At 37.6% G+C, this 26,067-nt stretch overlaps 2 protein-coding genes across 2 annotated transcripts; both read right to left on the bottom strand.

Moving 5' to 3' along the window:
• Positions 1-4,242: 4,242 nt before the first annotated feature.
• Positions 4,243-5,556, bottom strand: slc35a4 (solute carrier family 35 member A4). The gene has a single exon (XM_028813053.2). The coding sequence runs from the start codon at positions 5,553-5,555 to the stop codon at positions 4,602-4,604; it is 954 nt and encodes a 317-aa protein (XP_028668886.1). The 5' UTR covers position 5,556; the 3' UTR covers positions 4,243-4,601.
• Positions 5,557-5,655: 99 nt separating this feature from the next.
• On the bottom strand, positions 5,656-24,585 carry LOC114660384 (SLC35A4 upstream open reading frame protein). Its single transcript, XM_028813055.2, has 3 exons — positions 24,528-24,585; positions 15,936-16,034; positions 5,656-6,555 (listed from the first exon to the last, which is right to left on the bottom strand). The coding sequence occupies exons 1-3, from the start codon at positions 24,540-24,542 to the stop codon at positions 6,358-6,360; spliced, it is 312 nt and encodes a 103-aa protein (XP_028668888.1). The 5' UTR covers positions 24,543-24,585; the 3' UTR covers positions 5,656-6,357.
• Between the last annotated feature and the right edge of the window lie 1,482 nt (positions 24,586-26,067).

The following is a 26,067-nucleotide window of genomic DNA, read 5'->3' as shown; positions in this document are numbered from 1 at the left end:
CAGTTTTAACTCAGTTGTTTATATTTAAATTATGTATTGATTTATTCTCAAATATTACTTTTCGTATTTTATTTAATTAATCATTCATCTGCTCATTTACTTGTAATTTATTATTTTCCTTTTTACTTGTAATTTTTTTCTTAAATATCTTGTAAAGCATCATGAGCTACATGTTTTGTTCTGAACATCTGCTATAGATATACAAGTTGTTGTCACTGGCAGTCGACGGGCCTTCAGTCTTGCAGCATCAAATCCTGTGCCATTTTCTTTTTTTCAGTCTGAGTTTTATTGTACAAATACTTCAAGTCTGATTTGTTTTTCATGATAATAAAACTTTGAAACACTGTCAGTTTTTTGATGAAAAAAAAGAACACCAGCACCATTGAACTTGTATGGTTCTGTAATCTGTCAAATCCTGAATCTGATTTCAGTTGTGTAAGCGATTTGTGTTTTGTTATTTTATTGGCCTGAAGAATCCTTGGCCTGCACTTTGTTACACCAGCTACTCACTCCAAGAGGCGATTTTTATGGTCCAAAAATCTAAAAAATACTGCAAAAATATTTACTCTCAATATGTCAGGCCTAAATGTGATTGAATGAATAAGTAATGCATCAGGCGTTTTGTCTGATGTGTGTTATTAGTATAAAAATTTGAAACATTATCAGGTTTTTGTCACACATGATTTATAGAAGTAGTCTGAAGTGATTTTTCTTAAGAAAATCAGAAAAAAATGTTTGCTTTGGGGGGAAAAAAAAAGGTTTAAAAATAGCACTGATTAACTCACCATTCTGTCCTTTTTTAAAATTTGGGGGCTCTGCCCCCTTCTTGCTTCGTTCACCAACCCCTGGGTGGGCACTATGTGCTAGCCACTTCACGGCTCTGCCACTCGCGTATAGGGAAGCAGATGTACAATTTAAACAGATTGTTATTTTCATGGGAATTGTTATTTTCATGGGAATTGTTACATATGCATAATAGAACTAACTAGTTTACATTACAGTGAATAATTAACCATAGTAAAAAATAGTAAAATGTAATAAATTGAAAGAAAATTATGTTTCTTGTTGCGTTACGAGTTTTGGCTTTGAAATTAACACGCAAATACTTTTTAAACTTACACTTTTACTGAAAAACTTTAGTAAAAACAATTCTTTGAATTAGCTTTTGATTCCATCGTGACAACGCAACGTATAATTACCCGCGAGTGAATTTCATTTGTTTCTCTCTGATAAATAAACGGACTTTTTTGAATGTTTGTCCCTGTGATTTTTTAATTGTCACAGCAAAAGTGATTCTAACAGGAAACTGTAAACGTTTTAATACAAATGGCATATCAAGATTTCCTTTGGTGTCTAATGTTATCCCTTGAAGATGTACTACATTACCTTTCTTGTAGCCTGTTAAAAATTTTACATGTCAGAATTGTTCAACCAGTTTTGAATACGACTAATTTTGTCCTATCGCATAGCCCATCACTCAGACATAAATTACACAATAACATTACGATACTTCCTTCTTTCAACAGTAATTCAGCCAGTGGAAGACCGTATGGTGTTAACGATTGTAGATATTCTATGGGATATTGTACGTTGATGTTTTCATCTTCCACAACATCACCACCAACTGTCTCGGCATAGTCAATTGATACGCATTTAACCAAACTGCCGTGTAACCGATCATCAATTTTCGAGTTAATTTGTTTAGCTTCATCGTTTCTCGGTGCTAGAATTGCCTGTGTACTCATTTCTTCTGCGGATAACCCTTTGGGATAAAATTCTTCAATAAGAACTTAAAAGTGAGGAAAACATAAAAATTTATAAGAGCTGAGAGCGCAGGAACTGCGTCTGACAAAATCATTCACACGAATGAGAGGTGAGAGGACTGTGGGCATGGGGCGTTAACCGTAAATGGTTGAGAGAAGGGTGGGACTTGAAAAAATCTTTTCGCAATAATCTCGTCTCAAGATTTTCTTTTACAACAGAGAGATGAAAATATGACAGTTCTTGACAGTACTTTAAAGGCGACAAATACTGGACCAACTGCACACCAGTTATTGCACAATGTCTGCTAAAAGCGTCTGCATTCAAAGGTCACATCCAGTTGCTGTCGGCATTGAGTTTTATATGAGCTGCTGCTCCTCCCTGCATGGATTTTCTCCAACATTATTATTATTTGATGGAGGCCTTTATCCAAGGTAACTTATAACATTTGAGATACAGCGGGTTACATTTCTTTTGCTTTTCCAGGTGGAGCACAAGCATGTGAAGTGACTGCTTCAGGTTGGCAGAATTTGAACCCGCACCCTAAGGGTTTGAATTCCTAACCACTACACCACACTGCCTAAAGAGCTCCTTGGGAAAAAAAAAGTGTCCAGCCGCTTAAAGAGCAGCAGATGGAAAGCTCCTAGGAAGGGACCATGTTTTTCACTCCAAATATCAATTGAGTGGAGCTCTCTAAAGTGTCAAAAAATGAACAACTGAAGTGAGATAAAGCTCCACTTTCACAACAGGTAGCAACTGTGAGAGAATTCTTTCAAGATAAATTTCTTTTTTTTTTTATTTTATTAATTTTCATTGTAATCATTCCATACAAACAGATCAATTTATAACCCAACAAAATTGAAGACAAATCAAACCCCACCCCTGAGAAGGAGAGCTTAGCCGGAGGAGAATTGCTTAGGGCTTTTTAATAAGGCAACAATAAACAAAAGAAAGGGAGAAATAAATATATATGTAAATAAGAGATGGAGAAGGGAATTAAATGCGGTAATACTTATTTCTCTTATTCTAAAATAATATTGATTAAATCCTGCCACGTTTTGAAAAAATTTTGTACAGATCCTCTAACTGAGAATTTGATTTTTTCCAATTTCAAATAATATAAAACATTGGTTTCCCACTGACTTATCAGAGGAGAGTTAGGATTCTTCCAAAGAAGAGGACGACATGCATCAAGACTCTTTGCAGTGTTGGCTCCTCAGTGGTGGAACGAACTTCCTCTTGCTGTACGAACAGCGGAGACCCTCACTGTCTTCAAACGTCGTCTGAAGACACACTTCTTTCAACAGCACTTGGACTAAAGTCCCCATACTTTTTTTAAACCCTTTTCTCAAAAAAAAAAAAAAAAATAAATTTTTGTACTAACAACTTACTATTTTCTTCTAGCATGGTTTTGTGTACAACTTGGTCAGCGGTAACTTGTTTAATGACAGTAGATTTAATCCTAGCCTTAAAGACTGAAGAACAGTCGTAGACTACTAAGCACTGTTGTAAGTCGCTCTGGATAAGAGCATCTGCTAAATAATGTAAATGTTAACAGAATAAGTCTGCGTGCCAAAAGTGTATTCAAGATAAATTTCTAATTAAAAGGCAGCAGCTCTCCCCTCCTTTTCTGGTCCACATGAAACACTCGGCTTACTTGTTTTCCTTCCTGTTAGCAAAGAGCACCAAGATGCTTCTTAGTGACTCAAAACACAGAATGTTACTGAATCATTATATGTAAACTCAAGGTTATTTTCCCCACGTGAATCACAGGCTGCACTTTCTACACCAGCGTTTCTCAACCTTTAAGTTTTTGCGACCTGAGTTTTCATAACAGTTTTAATCGCGCCCCCTAACGTTTTTTTGAAAGGAGCCCACTAATACCAATTTCTTCTTTTTTAATTAATGATATACAGTATCATAGATGCATATTTTATTATATCTACTTAACTTTTATCGACATTTATCTAACTCTATATTTTTCTAGTATCAGAATGTACTTTAAGTTAATCTGTTTTGGTTTCAATAGATGTATTTTTCATATTTTCGATTGTTTTCTTTTTTTCACATTTTCGTGCCCCCCCTTTTTGTTACTTTGCGCCCCCCTAAGGGGGCCCACCCCATAGATTGAGAACCACTGTTCTAAACTATGGAAAACAAATCCTTCATTGCTTTTCAGGCTTCCCAGAATACACTGTGCTCCTGTTCAGCCTGACAAGACTTTCAGATTTAAGACCAGAGATCGGTTAGCTAAAAAGGTTCAAGTATCTCCCCATGCAAGGAAAAAATGTCAGAAACAGGAAATGTGATAAAGAACCATTTTAATTTTTTTGTTTTGATGTTGGAAAAAAAAAAAGCCTATGAGGAAAGCTGAACAGTAAAATTATAACAGTCTGAGTTGAGAGATATAAATACATCTGTTTTCTAAAGTAACAATGAGATACTCAGCATGCATATAAATGGAGTACATGCAGTACAATATGAAGGAAAATTAAAATGAGCACATTGTGTGCGGTACCCTTTTTAATTTACTTCGTTCATTCATATAAATCCTCTTAATAACATAACTGGGGTGTCAGTTCCAGACAGCACCTTGATAAATGAATATGCTAACAGTTACCAATTTTTTAGAGTATTGGATTTGCAATAATAAACATGCTGTAAACAACAATCATGCATCTTAAACTATTTGTAACAGATAACACAAAAAAGGAAACCACACAGAAGGACCACTGGCAGAAAAAACGATTTTAGGTTATTGGCTCAGAATGAATGGATTACACCGCTTTCCTTCATTATGATAACAGATCTAGTAACCCACCAGAGTCTCCTCAATTAGATCACTTGTGATAATAGTATAAACATATAGCTCCTGCAATAAGAGCAGCTGTCAAAAAGAAAAGCGGAGTGAGCTGCAAATCAAAGAGCAACACCGACAGCACAGCATTCACCAGCATGGAACACGAAATAACGAAGAGTCGGGTGATGTTACAGCTGTGCTTCATGACCAAAGACGTAAGCAACCCATTCCACACCTGAGTAATCACAATCATCACAACCCAGACTGAATACCCTTCAAAAAAGCTCTGATTGCTCCCCGTTACAAGGTAGGAGCCACAGTTGATAAAAATCCCAAAGAGGTACAAGAAAAGGTTCTGCAGGTTCAGAGGCAGGCGCTGGGTCTTGAGAATGACCTCCGTGTAGACAGCAGCAAGGCCTGACACAAGGCAGTACACCAGGAGAAACAGGAGGCCCGGGGCAGTTAAGTGAAGTCGCATCCCTTCCTCTGCCTCACCTTCTTTATCCCGACTAGTACAACTAAAGGAGTGGCATGCTCCTGCCAGCATCAGTAAACCTAATGCCACCCACTGCACCTTTGTAAATCTTTTCTGAAGAAAGGCACTATATAACACAGCAGTTGAGGCTATTTTAAGGTTGCTCAGGATTTGGAAAGTGCTGGGATCCATTTGCTCCTGCATGTAGACCATTACGTTATTGTTAAATGCATAAAGGACAGCTGGGACTGCATAAGGAGCAACGTGGTGCCTAGAGACAGTCTTGCGCAATGACTGTGCATCTTGAATCACTAAAAGTACAAGAGAAACAAGAAATTTGAGCAGCTCAATAAGAATTACGCAAGATGATGGGTTAAATGGGATCTTTCCATTGACTTTGCAAAGCGTTATTAATGGGGCATGAGAGCCACAGATTAAGACCATTAAGAAGAGTAGAGGGCCCCAAGAAACCCAAGTAAAGATGGGCTCTTTATTAACCATAAGGTCAAGGGATACCATGGCACAAAGAAGCCAGATCAAGTCACGAGAACGCCAAGTGAAAAAGTGCAACCTCTTAGTACTTAGCTGTACTTTGAGCTTGTTTAGGTCAAAACAAACATTGCAGTGATCTCTTTATTTCAGTGCATGTAACTTTGGTACACTAAAAAAAGGATACAAAGAAGATTTCAAAACTACAACAAACAAACGACACATAAATGGCATCAGTGATAGAATGTGCAGAATGGCAATATACTGACCTCCGTTTGTAACCGAGTTATAATCCTCAAAATGAGAGTATCACTCTGGCTAATTAGCTTACTCACCACTTTACACAGGCAGATCAGTTCACATACAATATAAATCAAAAGACAAATCTGTTAATCTATTGGCTTTAGTTTTTAAAGCGTTTTTCCCAAATGTTACTACATGGTCATATCACGTGATCCTTTTTATTGTAAATAAAATGAACAGCAGCATCTGAAGGACTGTAAATTTGTGACATTTACTGTCTTTCTTTATTTGTCTGCATATGTTTACATTATTTTAAGGCTGCTTTATAAAACATTCAAGTAATTTTAATAAAATAAATCCATTAGCAATCTGGATATACAAAAGAAGAATGTTTGTAATTAGTCCAATCAAGTTCAACTTGGCAATTTTTTTTTACTCAGGAAGAAAAGGTACTGAGTCTTTAAAGAAACAGAAAGAACTGGACCCCTTTTGCACAATTTGTCCCAAACTTGATACTCCCTGAAAAGAAAGTACTGAAACATAATTTATATACAAGCCACATAACTTCTGAATGAAAGAAGATTCATTCTTATTTGGGACCTTTCTTCAGCGAGTTGAGATAGTCCTTAACAGTTGTTTCTACATTGGGGATGTCAAAATTCTGTGCAGCATAAATACCAGTGCAGGTGCCAATGAACACACCGAGAACAGCTGAGAAACGTAACTTTGCCACCACATATCCAGCTAAAAATCCTTTTAGGAAAGGAGAGGCCAGTAAGGATCCACCCTAGAACAAGAAAAAAATATTTTAAATTAGCAGTAGGAAAAGTACAGTTATTCCAAATATACTGAAAAACTCTCAAAATATTCTGCATTATAATAAATTGAGTACACCTTTAACTAGTGCAGTCCTAGAGAAAGGGTGCAATACAAATCCTCAAAAACAAAACTAATTTTGAAATATATATTTTAATATCTATATTAGGTCTATAAATAATGTACTTTTCTGAAAAAGAGCAGAGCAAAACTTTGAACGTGCAATGATGTGGCAATCAATTAATTACCTGAGGGGTCACTGTTCTAAAGATGAATAATTTAAGATGAATAAGGAAACCAGAAAGGATAGCGAAGGGAACTGCTGATCAGTAAAAATAAATAAATAACACACTACAGTTGTGCTTGAAAGTTTGTGAACCCTTTAGAATTTTCTATACTTCTGCATAAATATGACCTAAAACATCATCAGATTTTCACTCAAGTCCTAAAAGTAGATAAAGAGAAACCAGTTAAACAAATGAGACAAAAATATTATACTTGGTCATTTATTTATTAAGGAAAATGATCGAATATTACATATTTGTGAGTGGCAAAAGTATGTGAACCTTTGCTTTCAGTATCTGGTGTGACCCCCCCTTTGCAGTAATAACTGCAACTAAACGTTTCCGGACTGTTGATCAGTCCTGCACACCGGCTTGGAGGAATTTTAGCCCATTCCTCCATACAGAACAGCTTCAACTCTGGGTTGTTGGTGGGTTTCCTCACATTAACTGCTCGCTTCAGGTCCTTCCACAACATTTCGATTGGATTAAGGTCAAGACTTTGACTTGGCAATTCCAAAACATTAACTTTATTCTTCTTTAACCATTCTTTGGTAGAACGACTTGTGTGCTTAGGGTCGTTGTCTTGCTGCATGACCCACCTTCTCTTGAGATTCAGTTCATGGACAGATGTTCTGACATTTTCCTTTAGAATTCTCTGATAAAAATTCAGAATTCATTGTTCCATCAATGAAGGCAAGCCTACTGGCCCAGATGCAGCAAAACAGGCCCAAACCATGACACTACCACCACCATGTTTCAAAGATGGGACAAGGTTCTTATGCTGGAATGCAGTGTTTTCCTTTCTCCTAGCATAACGCTTTTCACTGAAACCAAAAAGTTCTATTTTGGTCTCATCCGTCCACAAAACATTCTTCCAATAGCCTTCTGGTTTGTCCACGTGATCTTTAGCAAACTGCAGATGAGCAGCAATGTTTTTTTTTGAGAGCAGTGGCTTTCTCCTTGCAACCCTACCATGCACACCATTGTTGTTCAGTGTTGTCCTGATGGTGGACTCATGAACATGAACATTAGCCAATGTGAGAGAGGCCTTCAGTTGCTTAGAAGTTACCCTAGGGTCCTTTGTGACCTCGCCGACTATTACACGCCTTGCTCTTGGAGTGATCTTTGTTGGTCGACCACTCCTGGGGAGGGTAACAATGGTCTTGAATTTCCTCCATTTGTACATAATCTGTCTGACTGTGGATTGGTGGAGTCCAAACTCTTTAGAGATGGTTTTGTAACCTTTTCCAGCCTGATGAGCATCAACAACTCTTTTTCTGAGGTCCTACTTTGTTCGTGCCATGATACACTTCCACAAACGTGTTGTGAAGAGCAGACTTTGCTTTAAATAACACAGGGTGCCCACTCACACCTGATTGTCATCCCACTGATTGAAAACACTCGACTCTAAATTCACCTTCAAACTAACTGCTAATCCTAGAGGTTCACATACTTTTGCCACTCACAAATATGTAATATTCGATCCTTAATAAATAAATGACCAAGTATAATATTTTTGTCTCATTTGTTCAGCTGGTTTCTCTTTATCTACTTTTAGGACTTGAGTGAAAATCTGATGATGTTTTAGGTCATATTTATGCAGAAATATAGAAAATTCTAAAGGTTTCACAAACTTTCAAGCACAACTGTATACATGCCTCTGATAGCCTTTTTGAATCTAATGGTTTAAAGGTTGTGGCATGAAAACATTTAGACACATTTCAACTTCTTGCTCCCAGCAGTTAGTCTACAATGCTGACCAAATGTGCTGCTCTACATTTTACATTAATTTCAAAATAAAATGTAAAAATGAGTAGGAGAGACTCAGATCCTTTCAGATTTTCCTTTGAAATCAAAGCACAAGATAAACAGGTTTGTTGATGCTATACAGAATATAACGTGTTAGTGGCAGCACAATCTAATACACACTGTCAGAAATTCAATGCTAAAAACACCAAAATGTGACAACACTGAAAAAAAATCAAAGGACTTTACAAACAAGACTGAGTGGCAATTGTTAAGTGACTGTACCGCCATAGAAACCTACTTTAAACAAAACATGCAGCTACTGTTGATATACTTTATATTACAATCACAACTGCTACAGGCCTCCTCATAGTGGAATTGAATCAGTTAGCTGAATCGCTCTTTTCAGTGACAGAAAGTAAAAGATTAGCATAGCTGAAAATGTGGACACAGTATAATTTTCCAAACACCATACAACCAGTTCTTTATTAAATATTTTTTACCTTCATAAAAACTTTTGCCAAAAAAGTACAACCTCTACCTATTACTATGCTTTAAAATTATTAACATACCGGGGGCTTATCATTAACATAAATACTATCACTTTAAGAGAATCTTGAAGTGCTTAAAAACAGAATATTGATATAGTTTATTAATCAAAAAAATCAATAGCTTCTCCAGCATTTTATACTGTAAGATAGTTGTCAGATGATGTTAACATTTCCCATCTGTTAACAGTCTTTTTGGACAAATGAAGACATTAATTTGAAGTTCACTGCTTTGTTGTTGCTTTAAATTGTATTCTCATGAGGCTTGTAATGATATTCTTTGTGAAAAGGGCTGTAGAAGAAAATGTAATTATTACTACAATAGAGGAGACGCATGATACATTAATAATGGAGACGAGTCAGAGTAAAGGATGTTTGTAGAGAACATTGTCTTGTGGTGCCGGGATAACACCCTGCAACTCCACATCAGCAAGACAAAAGTTCTCTGGTAGTGGACTTCAAACATTCCCAGAAGTCTCTGAGACAAGAAACCATTTCGGGGGAGGTGGAAGCAAGTGGTGCAGAGCTACAAGTACCTGGGGGTTCAAATAAACAACAAACTGGACTGGTCTGATAACACAATGGTACAGTACAAGAAAGGTCAGAGCAAACTGTACTTGCTAAGGAGACTCAGGTCTTTTGATATGTGCAGCAAGCTGCTGTTAATGTTCTACTAGTCCACTGTGGCCAGTGTGGTGTTCTATGCTGCAGTCTCCTGAGGAACCAACCAGAGGACAAAAGAAGTACAATGCCTAAACAGACTTATCAGGAAAGTCTGCTAACCCTGGACACACTGGAAGCTGTTGAGGAAAGGAGGATGATGACAAAATTAGTTGCGCTCATGAAAAATCCCCTCCATGAGGTGTTTTAGCCACATGCTTATTCCACCATGGTGTGCTAAGAAGCACTTCTAGGGTTTTTTCTGCCCACTGCTATAAGGCAATTCACTGCTTCTACCCAATGTACTTGTTAAGTTTATTTTTATTTATTTATTTATTTACTTATTGATTGATTTATTGAATGATTGTACTACTTGTCACCCGAGTCTGTATCCTGATTTGTTTGTTATGGTTCTGCTGCTGTATGCATCTGAATTTCTCAATAGGATCAATAGTTTATGTAATGCTTTTTTTAACCAAAAATGAATAATAGAAAATAAGACAAAAAAAATCATGCTGATTTCATGGTTTTCATTTTGGTCTAAAAGCATGAAGTCACAATGTTTGGCAACTTAAATGTCCCAAAACAATTGTGGGGCAATGTATATGCAAGTTTGTTCCAAGATGTAAAGTGATTTAGAAAATAATAACAGAAAATTTTAAATTGAAAGCACAACGAAAATGAAGACAATGGTATGATGTAAAAAGCAATTTATTCAAGATCTACAAACATACAGTGGTGTGAAAAACTATTTGCCCCCTTCCTGATTTCTTATTCTTTTGCATGTTTGTCACACAAAATGTTTCTGATCATCAAACACATTTAACCATTAGTCAAATATAACACAAGTAAACACAAAATGCAGTTTTTAAATGATGGTGTTTATTATTTAGGGAGAAAAAAAATCCAAACCTACATGGCCCTGTGTGAAAAAGTAATTGCCCCCTTGTTAAAAAATAACCTAACTGTGGTGTATCACACCTGAGTTCAATTTCCGTAGCCACCCCCAGGCCTGATTACTGCCACACCTGTTTCAATCAAGAAATCACTTAAATAGGAGCTGCCTGACACAGAGAAGTAGACCAAAAGCACCTCAAAAGCTAGACATCATGCCAAGATCCAAAGAAATTCAGGAACAAATGAGAACAGAAGTAATTGAGATCTATCAGTCTGGTAAAGGTTATAAAGCCATTTCTAAAGCTTTGGGACTCCAGCAAACCACAGTGAGAGCCATTATCCACAAATGGCAAAAACATGGAACAGTGGTGAACCTTCCCAGGAGTGGCCGGCCGACCAAAATTACCCCAAGAGCGCAGAGACGACTCATTCGAGAGGTCACAAAAGACCCCAGGACAACATCTAAAGAACTGCAGGCCTCACTTGCCTCAATTAAGGTCAGTGTTCACGACTCCACCATAAGAAAGAGACTGGGCAAAAACGGCCTGCATGGCAGATGTCCAAGACGCAAACCACTGTTAAGCAAAAAGAACATTAGGGCTCGTCTCAATTTTGCTAAGAAACATCTCAATGATTGCCAAGACTTTTGGGAAAATACCTTGTGGACTGATGAGTCAAAAGTTGAACTTTTTGGAAGGCAAATGTCCCGTTACATCTGGCGTAAAAGGAACAAAGCATTTCAGAAAAAGAACATCATACAAACAGTAAAATATGGTGGTGGTAGTGTGATGGTCTGGGGTTGTTTTGCTGCTTCAGGACCTGGAAGGCTTGCTGTGATACATGGAACCATGAATTCTACTGTCTACCAAAAAATCCTGAAGGAGAATGTCCGGCCATCTGTTCGTCAACTCAAGCTGAAGCGATCTTGGGTGCTGCAACAGGACAATGACCCAAAACACACCAGCAAATCCACCTCTGAATGGCTGAAGAAAAACAAAATGAAGACTTTGGAGTGGCCTAGTCAAAGTCCTGACCTGAATCCAATTGAGATGCTATGGCATGACCTTAAAAAGGCGGTTCATGCTAGAAAACCCTCAAATAAAGCTGAATTACAACAATTTTGCAAAGATGAGTGGGCCAAAATTTCTCCAGAGCGCTGTAAAAGACTCATTGCAAGTTATCGCAAACACTTGATTGCAGTTATTGCTGCTAAGGGTGGCCCAACCAGTTATTAGGTTCAGGGGGCAATTACTTTTTCACACAGGGCCATGTAGGTTTGGATTTTTTTTCTCCCTAAATAATAAAAACCATCATTTAAAAACTGCATTTTGTGTTTACTTGTGTTATATTTGACTAATGGTTAAATGTGTTTGATGATCAGAAACATTTTGTGTGACAAACATGCAAAAGAATAAGAAATCAGGAAGGGGGCAAATAGTTTTTCACACCACTGTATTTTATCTATTCCAAAATGTAATACAAGGCACTTAGTGCTGAAGGCTGACTCACAAAAACGGCACATAAATGTTAATTGCATGCCTTAATGCTCCACTGACAGACTGAGGAGATCGTTCCTCCCCCACACTATGCGACTCTTCAATTCCCCCGTTGGGGGGGGGGTTAAACGTTAACATTATACAAAGTTATTGTCTGCTATACCTGCATTTTTATCACTCTTTAATATTGTTTTTATCAGTATGCTGCTGCTGGAGTATCTGAATTTCCCCTTGGGATTAATAAAGTATCTATCTATTATATAGTACCTTTCATATCTATCTATCTATCTATCTATCTATTCCTTCAATGAAAAGGGACTTAATTGGAAACATGCTCAGATGCTTCTGCTTCTTTTTGTCAGTAATAAATAATGCTATTGTCAAGCACATCCAGGAGAGGGCACCAGAGGTGAAGTGGCTGAATTGTACCTTACACTGGGGAAAAAGTCCGGCTAGGAAGAAAAATGTCAAAAGAAAACCAGCATATTTCTCAAACATATCTGATTGATGAATCAGCTGAATACGTCCAAGCAAGGAAGTATACACACACATTATATACTGCTCAAAAAAATTAAAAGAACACTTTTTAATCAGAGTATAGCATCAAGTCAATGAAACTCCAGGAAAATTGATCTGGTCAGTTAAGTAGCAGAGGGGGTTGTTAATCAGTTTCAAATGCTTTGGTGTTAATGAAATTAACAAGAGGTGCAACAATGAGACAACCCCCAAAACAGGAATGAATGGTTTAACAGGTGGAGGCCATTGACATTTTTCACTCCTCATCATTTCGGACTGTTTTTTTTTTCACTTGTTTTGCATTTGGCTACGGTCAGTGTCGCTACTGGTAGCATGAGGTAATACCTGGACCCTACAGAGGTTGTGCAGGTAGTCTAACTTCTCCAGGATGGCACATCAATGTGTGCCATTGCCAGAAGGTGTGCTGTGTTTCTCAGCACAGTCTCAAGGGCATGGAGGGGATTCCAGGAGACAGGCAGTTACTCTAAGAGAGATGGACAGGGCCATAGAAGGTCCTTAACCCATCAGCAGGACCACTCATATCTGCTCATTTTGGAAAGGAGGAACAGGATGAGCACTGCCAGAGCCTACAAAATGACCTCCAGCAGGCAGGACACTGGTGTGAATGTCTCTGAGCAAACAATCAGAAACAAACTTCATGAGGGTGGCCTGAGGGTCCGATATCCTCTAGTGGGCCCTGTGCTGACTGCCAGGCACCATGGAACTTGATTGGCATTTGCCATAGAATACCAGAATTGGCAGGTCCACCACTGGCGCCCTGTGCTTTTCAAAGATGAGAGCAGGTTCACCCTGAGCACATGTGACAGACATGAAAGGGTCTGGAGAAGCAGTGGAGAACGTTATGCTTCCTGTAACATCGTTCAGCATGAGCGGTTTGGTGGTGGGTCAGTGATGGTCTGGGGAGGCATATCCACAGAGGGATGCACAGACCTCTACAGGCTAGACAACGGCAACTTGACTGCAATTTGGTATCGGGATTAAATCATTGGACCCATTGTCAGACCCTATGGTGGTGCAGTGGGTCCTCGGAGCCTCCTGGTTCACGACAATGCCCGGCCTCATGAGGCGAGAGTATGTTGGCAGTTCCTGGAGGATGAATGAATTGATACCATTGACTGGCCCCCAGGCTCGGCTGACCTAAATCCAATAGAACACCTCTAGGACATTATGTTTCAGTCCATCCGTCGTCTCATTAGGAGCATGCCGCCCCCCCAACATTGTCAGGCATGCATACAAACACGTGGGGGCCATGCAAATTACCGAGTATGATATGGAGTTGCTGCAATGAAATTTTGGCAAAATGGACTACCCTGCAGCATCATTTTTTCACTTTGATTTTCGGGGTGTCTTTGAATTCAGCCCTCTGTAGGTCGATCATTTTCATTTCCATCAATTGATGTGGCATCCTTTCGTTTCTAACACATTACAGTCTAGATCAGTATAGATATCCAGCAGAATATTTTTTCCCCATTGAGATCTGATGTGTTTTCAAAGTGTTCTTTTAATGTTTTTGAGCAGTTATTATATATATATATATATATATATATATATATATATATATATATATATATATACATACATACATACATACATACACAGTATATACATATATATGGATATACACAAATAATAATAATAATAATACATTTTATTTATATAGCGCCTTTCCCATGCTCAAGGCACTTACAGAGTAAATAAAGAACGGCAGAATATACAGTATATAGCATTGTACAAACCAGATAAATAAACAAAGAAGATTAAGACAGTAAATTCTGAAAAAAAAAAAAAACCAGACAACATAATTAATGGTCTCGCACACACATACAGGTTACATGAGCATCTTGACAGAGAAGTAAACTGAGAGAAAGGTAATAAAGTCAAGTAGAGCTAAAAGCCTTCCTGAACAGATGAGTTTTGAGTTGTTTTTTAAAAGAATTCATGGAGTCAGCTGACCTGATTAATTTTGGTAGGTCATTCCAGAGTCTGGGCGCTATACAGCTGAAGGCCCTGTCACCCATGGAGTGTAGATTAGTGACGGGCACAACAAGATTACCAGAATCAGAGGACCTTAGTGGGCGGGCAGGCACATAGTGATGGAGAAGGTCACTGATGTAGTTTGGCGCGAGGTTATTTAAAGCTTTGTAGGTTATTAGTAGGATTTTATATTCGATTCTGTAGGACACAGGGAGCCAGTGAAGGCGGAGCAGGATGGGTGTGATGTGCTCGCTGCTGCTGGCTCGAGTAAGGACTCTTGCAGCTGAGTTTTGAATAAGCTGGAGCTGTGATATAAGATTAGAAGGGGCACCTGCCAGTAGGGAATTACAATAATCGATGCGGGATGTGATAAAAGCATGGACAAGTTTCTCAGCATTAGAGAAGGAGAGGAAGGAGCGAACACGGGATATGTTACGGAGGTGAAAGTAAGAAAGTTTCTTAATGTGATTTATGTGGGCGGAATAAGTGAGGGAGGAGTCAAAAATGACACCAAGATTTTTTACAGTAGAGGCAGGTCTGATGAGATCACTGCCAAGATGGACTGGGAAGGAGCTCATTTTATTAAGTTGCATATACTTAATACATACAAATACACACACACAACCTGTATGAACTGTACTGTGGGATGAGTGTACTGTTTCAGTACACAATCTTCAAAATGACACAGTCTAATTCATCTTAAAATTGTAAAATGTCAACAATTTCTGTCAACTGCAAAAAAAAAAAAAAAAAATTCCTGGAGTAGTCCCTACTCAACATAGACACCAAACTTTCTTGTCTACATGTCTTGGTCTTGTCCTCCACTAAAATCTTACAATTTCCACTTACCCATGAGATAAAATTTGATTACCGTGAACCTTCAACAGCCTTTTAAAAGAAACAATGGATAGAACAACATACCCTCTTCTCATGTCTGATTCATTGATTTCAGAAAAAATGTGCTCTTTCCACTAAACAGTGCTGTAGTAAAAGTAATAAAGTTCAGGTCTTTGTCAGCAAATAATAAAAGCCAAATCGTCTAACCAGATAACAGTTATACAAGACTAGTGGGCTATACAAATATTCCAAAAGCAGGGTAGGCTTGAACAACTCAGTTATGGGCAAGATGACCTGTTTAGGATATAAATATTTTAGCCATTCAAATAGATAAACTAATGATGTTTTTAGATTTTTTTTTTTTTAAATTACCTGTGGAATTCCTGCTTGGACCTCATCTTCTACTCTCTTCTGAATATCATCCAACTTGTTCTTAAGCAAAGCTAGATCTTTCAGGTTCTTCAATGAATTCTGAAAATATAAATCATGTTTAAATTACAGGTTTGCACAATAATGTAATTATGAATATGAATGCAGTAGCATCACAAGCTAGTAGCATAACTTTGTGAAGTTATCTTTGAAAAAAGAAAAAAAAACCACTTTTCTTATATAAAAAAAATAAGTTATTTAAAATGTCCAACCAAATATTTTAAAGTATGCATTTCTTAATTCAGTACAGAGGTACAGGGAGCTGGAAGCCATCACAGAAGCTTCAAGTTCAAAGCAACTTGTATCCTGGATTGGGTACTAATCTTGCAAGATGTACTCATTCACACACCTATACTCACTCATACTGGTGCAATTCAGTATCACAAGATAATACACACAAGTTTGGAATGTAGGAGGGAACCAAAACACCTAGAGAAAAGGGAATGGAGGAGAGAATGCAAACACTGCACTCAGTGTTTGGGCCGGAATTTAAACCCAGTAACACTGTAAACTCAAAATACATACAAATAAAAGCATGAAAGTCAAATTGTTACTACTTAAGACAAAAGAATAAATCATATCTTCTTCTATAATACGCTACCGTGGCTGTCCAGGATTTTTCATCACCTGCAGCTTGCAAAGTGTTTAACCTATTGACCTGAAACTTGGTACACATACTACATGACGTCTATGATCCGCTTTTGGGGTGATGATTGACCTCCAAGGTTATTCCTCTTTTTATTTATATTTTATTTTATTGTAGAATCAACTCTCATTTAAGTCATTAAGTCATTTAATTAAGATTACGGCAGCAAATATCCCTCAAAAAAGATTAACAGGAAACTGAGAAAAGACAGCTAAGCATTTAGAACTATGGAAAACTACAAACATTCTGGATTTCTTAAAAATGTAAATCTCAAGCTATTGTAATTTTAGAAAAGAGAAAGCTAACAAAGAAAAGATGACATGCTAATAAAACAAAGAGATCAGATTGAGGGAAAATTGACTGGCTGATTGTTAAACTGGTTGGAACAAAATTCTGAAGCCACAAGGAGTCCCCCACAAACTGAACCTGAAGACCACAAAAAAAAAACCCAGACAGAAAACAGACAAACAAATACCTTAATACCCAAAAAAACTCAATTACTCCAGCAGCAAAGAGGAATACACCGCAAATAATTATGTAACTGCAAGATTCAGAACTACTCACACAATATACCCAGTGTATGTTATAGCTACACAATAACCTAATGCGGCCTCTTAGCACACTGTGAAGCAATGACCTTCCTGATTTAGTGCATCTGAGTGTATAGCTTTGGTTTTTAAGTAGTAAAACACAGCACAGAATAGTAACCTGACTACTAGACACTGATAGTACTATCCCTGACAATGGAATCTGCTTTATAAAACATCTATATCATCTTGCAAATAATATTATTATTAAAATAAATCAAACATTGCTTCTTAAATAATAAGTATGCTATTCAATAACCTATTCATGAGTTATGAATCTCTGTTTAGACACCCTTCAACTAAACTGTTAGCCAAACTTATTCCCTTATTGGACATTTAAAACAATCCTGAATTAGTCAAAATTAAAGATACAGTGGGAAGACTCATGTCTTTCTATAATTCTTCAAGATACACACATATGTTCAGTTACCTACTTGTACCAGTCGTGTTAATGTGCCTTGAAAATGTGTCCTCACAGTGCCTCCACAGGCAAAAGGAAAAGCATTTTAAAATGAGAATCTAGAGCTGATGCTTGTTGACAACGGCATTGGATAAATGGAACATAAAAGGAAAAAAACTGGCCAGCGTGACTGACAATAACTCTAATATGATCCGTACTGTGCAGCTTACGGAAAAAGGAGATAGTCACATCAGCTGCTTCGTGCACACACTCACTTTGGTATCGCAGGCTGCTCTGAAAATTCCAACAGCCCGCTTGCTTGGCCAGGTGAGGTGTGTTGCAAACTTTTTCTACTGTAGCAGTTCAGCTAGCCACATGCTTAAAGAGAAGCAACATTTATTGTACTTGCAAAACACAAACTTGTGATGTGGTCACACAATGGAAGAGCATAGTGGAAATGCTAGAAAGGTTTTTGGAATAGCCATCAGTCACCTGAGCAGCTCTGCATACTGTACAGACAGTGAGGTTGCTCTCACTGTGACTAGCAGGCATGAGCATCTGAAAAGCAAGCATCCTGGAGCTGTGATGCTGCCGTCTCTTAAGAAGTAAGTTTTAGCGACTAAAGTTAGTGTCACGTGTTAACACTTAAACCAACACATGCTTGTGGGTTAATGCACCCCTGGACACCAAATACTTTTTAGCTGCACTTTTTAGGTAAACATCACAATTCACAAAGAAAATGTGGAATTTTATGGAACACATTTTTTTTCATGCAAAGAGCATCACAATTACTGCAACATTGATCATTTTACACACTGCCAATGAACTGTAAAAACTATAAAAAAAACTACTGCAATAATCTCTTATTATATCTTCATGGTGCAACTGAAGCCATAGATGACATTCAGTAAATCACCAAGCCAACTGCGCTTGAACTGGCTGCACGCAAACACACAGAGGTAAACGCTGATGATTGCAGGCTCGTCTAGTGCAGCGGCTGAATCCCAGAGACAGTGGTGCTGCAGTTCTGCCGGCATTGGTCGTGAGCTGGCTTCTCAACGAATATATGGCACTGACTGATCAGCTCCAGCGTGCAGGAAAATTGCTCTGTGAAGCACATATAGCGGTTGTGGGGTTCAATGAATGTATGTTGCCGAATATACTCGCCCCCTGCGTGCTGGCAAATTACACTGAGACACGACTATAGCCAGTTGGAGTATTCAATGAATATACATCGCCAAATATACTCGGCTCCGGCGTGCTGGCAAATTGTACTGAGTAACAACTTTAGCCGGTTGTGGAGTTCAATGAATGTACGTCATCAAATTGCACTGGAAGCTGACTCCAGCCGGTTCCGATAGATTTAAGTGTTAAGTGAATATAATTTCAGTTATGTTTGCTAACATGTTTGGAGCTATAGTAAATGAGTGAATAGGAGTAGCTGAGCCATCCTAGTTTTTTCTTCTTCTTTTTTCGTATAATATTTGAGTTCATATGAACAGTAAACCATCACTAACTAACGTTAGGTAACTTGTGTTTTGGAGTATATCCATAATTAGCTTGTTACATATTTTAGTCCGTTATTTTTTTATTTTGGCATGATATAGTACACGATGTGATAAACTACAACACTTTTCCTTCAGAGTGTGATGATTAAAACATCTTTGTCTGCAAAATCATTCTTGTGTATTCCTGCTACCTCTACTCCCTCTGAGCGTCTCTTCTCAGCAGCTGGGAACACTGTCTCAAAGAAGAGAGACAGCCTCACACCAGAGCATGTCGAAATGCTCACGTTCCTCCACTGCAATCAGGAATATATGAACTGAATCTTTTATAAACTGTACATTATTGTTTTATTTTATTTGAATTGAAGCTTTATTTAAACTTTTGAACTTTAAGACACACCAGTGGCCATTTTTGGTTAAGTTAAATGCACTTTTTTTGTTTAAAGGCTATGTGCACTTTAGTTTGTATTGTTTAATGTACAGTATTTTTTTGTATCGTGATGGTCACACTAATATAAAACATCTGATTATTTTCAAATTCATATGTTTCACTGGTTGTTATTTTAATTTGATTATTATTCATTTTAATCGTGTTAATGCAGAGCCATCAGGGTGGCATTCACAGGTGGACAGATGTGCGCAGATGAGGTAAGACATGCACTAGAGCCCAGAACAGGATGTGCAACCACAGGTCGCAGGCATCAAAATAGTCAGGCATGAAATAATCTAAAAAAAAAAATTGAACAATTAGTCGACTACCAAAATAATCATTAGTTGCAGCCCTAGGAGACAGTGCTTATCAGTAACGAGGATTTTGCTGGAGTAACAATTAGATTCATTTGTAAAAACCCCATGTTTGCACACACTTGATGAAACTGGAATACAACTAAGACTTAGCACACAAATGATTACAGAATCATTTAATATGTAGTCGATGCCATGACCAGCTGTCACGACTGAGGCGCCGGTACAATGTAGCAGTGCATAAGTTACACACACATTAAAACAAATAAATAAAAAGATCACTGTATCATAGACTTCTTCCACAACAACCACCACACACTGCATTGTGGGTTGAATGTTGCTAGGCTAAGTGGAGTGTTACATTCATGGTCTGTACTACTGTAGGATTTTAAGTAAGAAGTTTTGAAGGCTCGTGAAATGTTTCTCTCTCATTTTTTCTTTGTTTCTGGTGGGACCCAGGGCAAGGGCACTTTTGGCCCATGGGCTGCCATTTGAATAGCCAGGTGTAGGGCTTCATAACTTTACAGATAAAATCTGTTATAGACTGTTATTTTTTTGGGGGCACAAGGAGAATTAAAAGGAAGCTTAGAGCTACCTGCCATCTCCAGTGTGGACTGTTTAGGCTCTACTCATTTGGATGTCAACTGAGATTATTTATGGGTGACGAAGGGATGAATGATTTCTCAAATTTGTGGTGTTACAACAATACTTAACACCTGAGCTGCACAGCTTACATACATGGCTTTGTTTTCATATAGTTGTTCTTTACTGACGCACAGTTTGAATCAATAGGAAGACCACACATCTGATTTAAGTGTCAAAGGATTAGATTTCAGGGCATTTTATGTAGTCCTACATGCAACTGGACCCTTCTCATTCTATGCAAAGTAGTAAAGTTCTTTATCTGTAGAAAGCCTTAACATAAATCTATGTACAATAAATTGAGCAGGATTGAGATTCACAAGATTGATCTTGAGACCTTGTGAATCAATATCAAATCATATATATGAAAAATAATCAGAAAATGGATATTTTTACCCAGGCCTATTTATAAGTGCACAAACGTCATTTCCTCCAGGATATTATGACAACTCTTCTCTTGGGCTCCATGGCACAGTAAAAGCTACCGCTAACAGTATCATCTTTTCTTACTCTTCTCTTCAGCAGAGAGAACACACGCCTTGAGCCCAACTAATCTCACTCCTTCCAGCTATAAAAGCCCAGAACTACCAAAGGACAGTGTCTCATTTTGACCCGGACAAACCCATAGGACAGAACTACAAGATCCCTACCTACTCATAAGAGAAGTTACTTACTTTGAGACCCTTAGAGGCCGATTAATGTTCTGTTTTTACTTTCACTAGCACCCGTTTTATTTGTTGGCATAAATTAAAAGGGGTGACCTGGCTAGCACCCTAAAACTTTATATGGGTTCCTGTACTCCTCCTTACCATTCACACATGTTAATAGGCTGTGAGTTTGTTACATGTTTAAATTAAGTTCATAAGTCAACATGTGATTTTAAGTTGTGTTTATCACTGCATCTTTATAAAACACCATGAAGGCAGCAGGTCCATATGGCATTCCAGGACTTACGTTTAAAATCTGTGCTGATCAGCTTGCACCAGTGTTGCCAGTAACATTTAATCTCTCCTAAACTCAGTCTGTTGTACCAACATGCTTTAAAACGTCCACCACTGTTCACATACTAAACAAGGCCAGAGCTATGATGCCTTGTTGTTAACTTGCCTACACTATCATTTTTTTAATACTAGTATAATGTTCCCATTGTACATATTGATTGTGAGGGACGGCCGGCATGCCCAAAAAGTGGAAGGATGAGGGATGGCAGCTACTTTGGGACACTGTCTCCCCCAGGACACTAGATGGTGATTTCCCTGCAGCTTAGAGGTGCCCGATTCCTAAAGGGCACCATGGGATATGGAGTTCGGCTTCTCAGCCCTGCTGGATACCGTGGGTGTAGCCAGGAGATGCTGCAGGGAGACAGGGGGATTTTGGCTTCTCGTATAGCCCGGAAAGTTTTCTTCAGCCCGGAAGTAGCTGGAGTTGGGAGGTAGTTGACAGAGCTTGCTGGGAGGTGTGGGGGAGAGATTTACAGAGAGAGAATTGTGTGCTTTATTGTAATTATTATTACTACTTGCCTTTGTATGGTGGTTGGGGTGCTTAGAGGCACTATTACAGAAAAGGAACAAATTAAAATATGTTTTTGTGCTTTTACCTGGTGTCCTGGATGTTTGTCTATCGGGTTTGAGGAGCGACAGCACCCTCTATGATATATCTATAGAGTTGAGTATTTACTATTTATTGTCCTCTTGTGTCCTTCCTTCTAATGCAAAATCTTGGGTGTTCCACAGCTAAGCATTTCACTAAATGTTGTACTGTGGATAACAGAATGCGACAAATAAAATGTTTTGTTTTGATGTGACAAGCTGAATCTTAAGTCACATTTTATAATATCTAATATTCTTTTTCAGCACAATTTCACTTATGAGTGAAGAATACAAAAAATACAAACATGAAAATTGAACTGCAACATAAACAGCTAAGAATCATGCAGTACAAAATTCACAGATATATACCCTTCATTTTTAAATCTAAATTCTAACTGTCCTAAAGTTCACATCACAATTCTCAACATTATTTTTGATAAATGTATTTCTTTCCTCAATCATGGCATTATTTAGCAGCAGTGAGGTGTATAATTGAGACATGTGCCAAGCTCTTAATGGCTACAAGTTTTCTTTTTTTAATCATCAGTTCCCAAATGGCAATTGAACAAGATGGAGCTGTTGCATTTACTTGCACACCAATTAATATTAAATACTAAATATTTATTACCTGGAGTTTCACTTATGAGATCAAAATACTGTACAAAAATATACAAATGAAAAAATGAACTGCAACATAAACTGGAAAGCACTGTGCAGGCAGTGTGATGTAGGGGCTAAGGATTTGGTTCCTTACATTTTTTCCTCCTACAACGGTTTTTTTTTTAAATGGAGGGAGGGTTCTTGTCTTCTTAAGGAAATTTGGGCTTCTCATGCAGGGTCTGCTAAAGCCCATTGAGGCATTCCTTGTGTGATTTGGGGCTACTGGGCTTGTTACTGTTTGGATTTCAAATCCCGAGGTTGGACCGTGAGCAAGATACTTCATCTACCGGTGCTCCAAATGGAGAAACAAAACATACGTGACCAGTTGTATCTCACATATTTTAAGTTGCCCTGAATAAAGGCGTCAGCCAAATAAGTAAATATAACTGCAGTTTCACACCTTCACAATTCTTAATGACTACACATCATCATCATCACTACCTAACAACTACACGTTTTTTAAATGGAGGAACACTGTTCAATACATACTAAATTCACAAATATATACAACTCAGTTTTAAATTCTAACTATCTTAAGGCTCATATCCTTATTATTCTCAATGACATTATTTTTTGCTAAATTTATTCATTCTTTTTTTCTGAATCATGGCAATATTTAGCAGCAGTACAGCATATAATGAAGACATGTTTCAGTCACTTTAACAGTTTTTTTTAAATTTTTTTTTTAAATCAGTTCCCAAACCACAATCTAAACGAGATGCATATGCAGCACTTACTTACATTGCAATTTATACTCAATACTTATTACCTGTAAGACAGGTACACGACATACTTGTACGACTTCTAAGTCAGACGTAGTATCAGTAACACCTCTTCCATAACAATCGATTTGAAACAAACATCCACATTCATCCATTTACTGAACCCACTTTGTACAATTTCAGGATGGCTACGAGCTGGAGGCTCGCTCTACCCACATCATGCATACAGGAGGAGTCTTAATGGGTGTGCCAACGCCCTGCCACAGACTAGCAGTACCCCGTCCAAATTTGTTCTGGCCTTGGGCAAAATGCAATCAGACTTTCATTTTCACAACATTGTGTGTAATGTCGAACTGCAATAGTAAACAGTTCGAAGCGAAGCCCCTTTTTGGCTTTCAATAAACAACAAACTTATCTGATCGCAAATTCATAACTTAATTGTAGTTTTCGTCACTTTGTGACGGTTTTACAAGGTTATTTTTATACAGGTCGACACCGTTCCTTAAACTCGCTACTGCTTTATAAAGTGTCGTGTGTTCGCCGTAAGAGTTGATTGTCCCCAAGGGAAACTTAATTGATTTATTACAGACTGAATGTTGATGTCTTATTTGTCAAATAATACATGAACAAACGAGGTAACAGACACTGTAAGAAATGAAACGGTGAAACCTCACAAAGCTGTGGCTTGTCCACTCTAGTAAATTAATAATTAAAAAAATAATTATTTTCAAAAGTCTTCCTTATCCACTCGGTCTTTGTACTGAAACGTCTGACTGGTTAATTCTGCCGCAACTTTCGAATAACTCAACGTGAAATTTCACACGACATCTGATGTTTCCACATAATGTGGCTCCCAAACTTTTAAGTTTGAAATTATACCCCTAGTGTTGTATAATAAAAAAAGTTATTAACGTATTTCGAAAAAGGCCACAACCACATTACATGTAAACAGTGACAAGCGTAACACTTCGTCAGGCTAATGTTAATTTTTAAAAGGTCATTTATGCAACATACAACACTGTCCGCAAACTCATTCTTACCTTGTCATCCGCCATCTTTGCCAGACCGACAGCAGGGATGAGCGCATGCGCGCACGAGGATACCCAGCCCCTTCTTTAAAAAGCCCCGCCCTCTGTGCCTGACGAATTCTAGTTGATTTGCTATTTTAAAGAACTAAACACACAGTAGAGATCGTGTGCTAGAGTAGGCACGGACATATATATGAAATTAATATCTTGTGTTACTATAAAGTGTGAAAATACCTGTACTATGACAAATGCATCAGATAAAGATTAAATTGAAGACGGCAAAAGGAACATCAGGTAAAATGGATCACACAGCAATTTTAAAGATAAACTAGACATGTTCACATAATTAATTCATTCTGTTAAGTCAAGTTTAAATACAGATCAAAAGCAGAGTACCCACTATTGGGAGAATGCATGTTCTTCTGTAAACTCAAAGCCACTGTATGCAGATCTTATGCCTACCTTGTGGGTGTTGTTGCTGGAAAAAATAGAATTCTAAAAAGATACATTGTATATAATATATTGATAATATATCATAAGATACATTGATAATATATTATATAATAATAATTATTATATCCTGTAATTATTGGTTTGTAATTATATGTTTGTATTGCATATGTGCTTGTTATTAAATTTATTTCTGAACTCTAAAATACAAAATGTGCCAAATTTGCCCATGGGGACAAATACAGTTCTATGTATCTATCTTCAAATTGGATAATATGTCTTGTGTAGTATTTTTGGTAGATACTTACGTGCATAAATGGCCATGGTTCACTGATTGTCATTTTGGGTTAATGCACCTGTTATTGACTGGGGGTGTCCTGGGCGTTAGAGGAGTATGAGAGCCAGGAAAGTCTGTGGGTTGCCAGTTGGATAGATAGATAGATAGATAGATAGATAGATAGATAGATAGATAGATAGATAGATAGATAGATAGATAGATAGATAGATAGATAGATAGATAGATAGATAGATAGAACTTTATTTGTTCCTAGGGAAAAATTGGCTTTAAATAGCAATATATCATGACAAACAGCAACTTCCTCTCAAATACAAAAAAAGCATCTGACTTGACTAAAGATAAGAAAAGCAATCACAGTTACAGTGAGGCTTTATACATGCATATTGCCATTGATAGAAAAGGAGCCCCAGTAGCATTTCTTTATTCACATCTGCTAAAAAAACTAGCAGTAAACTGAACAGATGGCCCAAACCACTTGATAGTCATGACCCCAGATTCATTATTTCCTTGTTGTCATCTCAGCTTCTATTTCAGGGTCCCAGTAGCTATACCAAAGTTTTTCTCAGGAAGTTTTTCTCAAGGCTTAATTATCTGAGAGTATAACTGAACATAAGGCTAGCTGATTTGTGTTTTATATGTTTTAAAATGAAGTCTGTCATTGTACTAGAGAGTGACGACATGTGGCATGTTAGCTGAACATGCAAGCAAGAATTTCGCGGTACCCTATATAATTACTAATATTACTAGTACTACTGCTACTACTGCAAAATGGTAAAGATCAATATAATTTAAAAAGAGTTTGAA

This window comes from Erpetoichthys calabaricus, chromosome 11, assembly GCF_900747795.2.
Source record: "Erpetoichthys calabaricus chromosome 11, fErpCal1.3, whole genome shotgun sequence".
Taxonomy (NCBI): domain Eukaryota; kingdom Metazoa; phylum Chordata; class Cladistia; order Polypteriformes; family Polypteridae; genus Erpetoichthys; species Erpetoichthys calabaricus.
This window is presented reverse-complemented; position numbering and strand designations above follow the sequence as displayed.

Coding starts and splice junctions, on each gene's coding strand:
- slc35a4 (XM_028813053.2), bottom strand. CDS start 5,555: ATGGTATCCCTTGACCTTATGGTTAATAAAGAGCCCATCTTTACTTGG.
- LOC114660384 (XM_028813055.2), bottom strand. Junction 6,556..15,935: donor TCCAAGCAGGAATTCCACAG/GTAATTTAAAAA, acceptor TTCTTGTTCTAG/GGTGGATCCTTACTGGCCTC.